Source organism: Brassica oleracea, chromosome C2 (assembly GCF_000695525.1).
Source record: "Brassica oleracea var. oleracea cultivar TO1000 chromosome C2, BOL, whole genome shotgun sequence".
NCBI classification, from domain to species: Eukaryota; Viridiplantae; Streptophyta; class Magnoliopsida; order Brassicales; family Brassicaceae; genus Brassica; species Brassica oleracea.
The window spans coordinates 9,112,117-9,117,766 of record NC_027749.1 but is presented as its reverse complement, the minus strand read 5'-3'; the positions used below and the strand labels follow the sequence as shown (position 1 = coordinate 9,117,766).

General features: G+C 32.5%; 1 protein-coding gene and 1 long non-coding RNA gene across 2 annotated transcripts; both read right to left on the bottom strand.

The window, feature by feature from the left end:
* Positions 1 to 1,513: 1,513 nt before the first annotated feature.
* Positions 1,514 to 3,509, bottom strand: LOC106326594. The gene is made up of 3 exons (XR_001267281.1): positions 3,378 to 3,509; positions 2,809 to 2,887; positions 1,514 to 1,621 (listed from the first exon to the last, which is right to left on the bottom strand). It is a non-coding gene; the product is annotated as an uncharacterized LOC106326594 (long non-coding RNA).
* Positions 3,510 to 4,702: 1,193 nt separating this feature from the next.
* LOC106325981 lies at positions 4,703 to 5,402 on the bottom strand. The gene has a single exon (XM_013764028.1). The coding sequence runs from the start codon at positions 5,289 to 5,291 to the stop codon at positions 4,899 to 4,901; it is 393 nt and encodes a 130-aa protein (XP_013619482.1). The 5' UTR covers positions 5,292 to 5,402; the 3' UTR covers positions 4,703 to 4,898.
* Between the last annotated feature and the right edge of the window lie 248 nt (positions 5,403 to 5,650).

Sequence of the window (5,650 nt, the reverse complement as noted above, 5' to 3'; positions counted from 1 at the left end):
TTTTGTCTTGGAAAAGAACTTGCTTAGAATTGCTATCTAGACTTAGGGGAATGTGTTGATTGAAACCTTGCCATTTTAGATTAAATCTTAGTCATCTGAAATCAAAATCCTATGTCTATGATTCCTCCTTTATCCATTTGATTAAAAGCTGCTAGTTAGTTGTGTTAGAACCTTGTTAGTTTAATCAAACCACTTCATTGAACTGAATGCACTTAGATTAAGTTTGAACATGCATTCTCTTTACATCAAAACTCTTAGAAATGGATTGACATCTTAATTACTACATGATTTGAATTACGACCTTTGAAAAGTCCATATCAATTGTTCTCAGAGGCGTGCCTACAATGTATTAAAAAAGACATTTGCCTCAGATCCTCGATTAATATGATTTTTTTAGGGCTCCAAAATTTAAAATAATTTCTATTCTAATGGTTTAAACTTATTTTTAAAAAAACTTTCCATTATCCATGTATATTTTCCTATATAACATAATATAGCATATTAATGTAATAATTTTTTCCTTTTACAGTGTTAGACTTATGTATTTGGTGAAGGTGATAAATTGTTTTCATAAAAGTCGTAAATAAATTTATTATTAAAATTTGGCTTAGCCCTGATGCTCTCGAACTGCCGTTCAATGAAACAAAAAAAGAACAAAAATTAGCCAGCATAGCAACATGGATCACCTAACACTGAACCTCCCAAATCCCTTCTCGTGTGATCATGAATTCGCAGAATTGAAGCAGGCAATTGAGGTGCAAAAATACAACGTCGCCTTCGCATTTCAAAAAGATAACAAAAAATATAGCTTTATAAACGATGGCGTTACTTTTTAATGGGCTTATTTATAAAAATCTCATCTTTAGGCCCATTAAGGTTAGGTGTAAACGATGTTGTTTATACCATCAAGATCTCCTTACTCTTCAGACAACCGATCTCATGGAGCTCTAGAAAAAAAGGGTCGCTAAATCATCAACAGAGACCGAGTATAAGAGTCTCACAGATGCTGCGTCTTAAGTCAAGTGGATTATCTCATTTTCTCAGAACTTTACTTACCAATCCCAACAACACCAACATTGTAATGTGACAATTACAACATATTTAAGTGCCAACCTAGTGTTTCATTCTCACATGAAACACTTAACGTTTAACTATTATTTGTTAGGGAACTTTTTCAAACCAAGCAATTACGAGTTTCTCACATTAGTTCATTTGATCAACTTGTATGAGATGACGAAATCTCTTTTAATATGTACAAATATGGAAAAGACGAATTATCTATATTTGATGATATACAAAACTTTAGCAGCAAGAAAATTATGGTATAGACAATTACTTGCCTTCACCAAGTTTTGATCTAAACGAATCTATGATTAGCAAACATGTTGATTGCAATGAGGGCATATTCTCATGTTTATGTGAACTTAATTTCAATAATCAAAACACTGCAGCAGAAAAAGTTATTATAATACTAAAAGTATCAAGAGAAATCGAAGATAACACTCATAATGTCTTAGGAAAAGTTTCTCTCATTTCTTTCGATTCGATAGTTATCAAAATCATGTATCACTTAAAGATGTTTACACAATTGTCCCTTGACCGAAGCTTGATCATACTGCAACTGTTTCAATATAGGCAAATTAACTATCAAAGACGAATCATAACATAAAATACCTTAAAGGACATCTAAGATATACTCGTGATGACCTCTCAACAATGTCATAATCTAAAGACATAACAAGAAAAAAGTAATTGCAAGTCATTGAAGGATTCACGATGCATAAAAGGAATCTGCCATTCAACTTAAAACACAGCGTAGGGAATCAAATTTCTAATTTAGTCATAATTAACTTTCTCATCTTGTTTATTAATTTGTATATTTTCTTACACTTACTAATGTTTTGTTTGCTCATATGTTGCTTAGGTTTTGCTTAGCTTTTGTTTATATTTGTCAACTAACTGTTGTTATTATAATATTTGCAACAAGTATAACATAAAGATTCAAATGTAATAATAAAATCATGAAATTTAGTCTGGATTAAAAACTGCTTTTTGCAAATCTAATGTGGTCCAATGGGAGGACTCATAACATCATGTCTGATTGTAATTTATAATGATGCTTACTAACTAGACATTATCAATTCACTATCACCACATCAATTAATATTCAATGTTTCTTTATTCTATGTTTTAAATTATCTTATTGTATCTATAACCAATATATTATTTTATCATTCTAATCATATTATTAAATCTACAGCCAATCTATGTGTACCTTTATTATGATAAAATATAGCATCTAAAATTATTGCATTAACTTGCCCCTATAATGTTAGGGTTTTATCTCACCCACACGTTTTCTATCACTGTGATTATGTATTTTTTTTTAACCTTACTTTTATTTATCTATCAATTTTTTTCCTTCTTCTTAAAACATAGGACATTTTAAAATTCCAAGAAGCATATCAGAGAATTAAATAAAGCATAAGGCATGCATTATTAAGTACTCCCGTGTAAATTTGAGTTGATTAGTTCTCTCAAATAACGCATTTTATGGTATGGATCTCTAGCTTTGGTCTTTTAAAAACATGTAGCAGCACAGGTTCGACATTGTATTTGTAGGCATGATAATTTTCAACAGGTGATTTACGCAAATTATGTTTTCTATATCTAATCACGTTAAATGATCCAACATACCGTTCCAGTGGCACTCAACATGTAATTTTCAAACAGTTAATAAATGACCAACACTGAGAAACAATGGAACCGCAAACTCTTTTGGTAAGTGTTCAACATCTGCTAATTTACCTTTGGTTTTCTTGCCAATATAGGGAAATGGAGCTGGACTGCTTCCCTTCTTCGGATGTCGATAAGAAACGCAGCAACACTGACAGTTCACAAGCAGAGCAGAATCATAAGTCCGCTGGATAGAGTAGGTGCATCAAAGACATGTCACCCGTATGCAAAGATTCAGAATCTTCAGTTACCTAAAATTCAAAGCTCTCTTCTATAGAATTTTCCCCCAAAAATAATGTATGAATCTATAGCCTCTATCACTAAACTCTGATCGCATACGTTTTACACAACTAAGACTGCAAGCAGTAAGCAACTCTACATTGCCACAAAAACCATGCCTATATGGCTATATATATGAAACTACAATTCAAAGAGGTAACAAATCTGTTTCCGTACAAGATAATTCGATAGTTTTAAATAGTCGATAAACAGATTGAGAGAATCGAATAGGATCAAAAGCCAATATCTAGAATCAGTCATTCACTTGACAAATCAATCGTATAAACTAATTCAAAACTAGTCAACATGAATCACCGAAGATCACTAACATCAACAACAGAGTATGTGGACAGATTCCTTACGAAATTGTAAGAGGAGGCACAACGTTCTCGGTGAGCATTGATAGTGTTACTAGGCTGTGGGGTTCGTTAGGTCACGAGCTCTGAAGCTCTTTTCTTTTCTGAAGAATGCCTTTTGATAATTTGTCTGTGATAATTTGTCACAGACAAAGCTTTCTTCAGTTCGTTTGGCCCATTCATGCGCCAGCCGTCTGGCATCTTCAAATGTTAAAATGACGATAGTACCCCTAAAATCGGTTATTTAAGGAATTGACTTCTTCGGGATCTTATTGTGGTGCTTTGCCTGTCTTATTTCTCTCTACCAGCATCCATAATAGCACGGCACCTCCATCAATGGAGTTTTAACTCAAAGTTTCTAAGAAAAATAATAATATAAAATTATAAAAGTAAGAAAGAGATCGAAATTATCAGATTTAGATATCAAAAGTGGGATTATCCCGTTAAGGTTTTTTGCTAAAAGGGGGATTATCCCGTTAAAAAAATTGCTCCCGTTAAGATTGCTCTTCCAAAAAAAACTCTCATAATATAATACTATTTTAATTTAATTTGTTTTATGATAAATCAAACTCTCTTTCTTTTGCTTTGTCCTTTCATATTTTGTGATATTAATGGAAAGAGTTTGGTTGAGAAACCATCTTAGATATTTTGATGAAATGCCTCATATTTTCACACGTACTTTAGCTATATATTTTCATGCATAATTTTTTGAAATATGTATGTGTATCCTCTATATTGACTTAGTTTTCAAAAGTGAAAGAGTTTTTTTTTTTTTTAAATGGATATTTCCTTAGTCAACGATGAAATTGGGATTTGCGATGGCCTAAAATGAAAGTCAACATAGGTATTTGCCCATAAAGACCAATATTCAAATTCAGAACAATTAGGTCATATCCATTCGACTAAAGTAGGCCAACGGATTACGACTTAACTCGAAAATTAAGATAAGTATGATGGATGCAAGAAATATGATTGGTGTATCGGATCATGCTCTAACTTGGAATTGTCATGGTACAACTTAGATTTAAATACAATTTTTTACAACTTAGATTTAAATACAATTTTGTACCGCACGTATAGTCTAGGTCTAAATAATTATTGAAAATATATATATTATAGTTTTGAGATGTAATTATAGTGAAACCGGTAAAGCTAAGGTTTAAAATGTTAAAACACAAATACTAATACGAATTTGCAATTTAGAACGGATTACATTCTTCTTTTCTTGATCGAGTATAATTCAATATATCCAAAACTTTGTAAGAAAAATAGCAACAAAAGCTTGAGATAATCAGTTACAAAAAAAACAAAACAAAAGCTTGAGATATGCAAATCCATCAAATGACATTAATTACATCAACACAATTTTCTCTTATGTGATCATTACATTCAACATTATAAAATGTAATGATGATACGTGAAGCCTAACCACGAAAAAATAGCAGGCCCATCAACCAAGACCCAATGAAAATTTTAGGATCTTATTATTACAACAAATGAACGAATGAATAAATAAAAGTATGAAAGCTAAGGTGACCTATAGTTGAAACTCTGATTATTACCCAAGTATTTAAGTTCCAAAGAGATTTGTCTCTCAATCTTAAGCTGCTTGTAGAAATTAGCTATGAAAGTCTCAGCTTTGTTGTCAATATCTTCGTCTGAAGATGGATCATAACTCCCGGTTCTATACAACGCTCCTCTTGAAGAACAGGCTGAGTCCGATTCATTCTCCTCGGTACAAGCCGCTGCTAAACCGGGTCTATCGTTGAAACTGAACCGAAGAGATGAGGAAGAAGAAGAACAACCAAGCATTGGTACGAGACCCCAGAGGCTATTTATCTTGAAACTTAACACGAATTTCACTTTATTAACGGCTCGTCTCAACCGGCTAAGTAGCGAACCGTCTTTGCTCTTTGCCATGCCAACAATACAATACCTTCTTCTCTTTTTTTTTTTTTTCTTGTTAAATAGAATGGCTGATGGTTTTCACTTTTTGTTGTTGTTGTATGCGCTCTTTTTGATATATGTTGGAATTGCTAAAGTATGGGTCCTATATAGACTTGGGCAATGTCGGCTGGTCCTATATAGACTTGGGCAATGTCGGCTGCAGCCTTATCTTCTAAGCAAATTTTCAAAGAAACCTGTTTAAAATATAGTTTTAAATTATTATAATATGGGAATAGGAAACTGAATGGAAGTTTACGTACCAGTATTGAGGCGTATCAATATGGTATAGCGAGAGAAACTTCTAATTTCTAAAAGAAAAGTGGGGGGTGGGG

What these genes read in the sequence shown, in the direction of transcription:
- LOC106325981 (XM_013764028.1), bottom strand. Translation starts at nt 5,291, where the DNA reads ATGGCAAAGAGCAAAGACGGTTCGCTACTTAGCCGGTTGAGACGAGCC.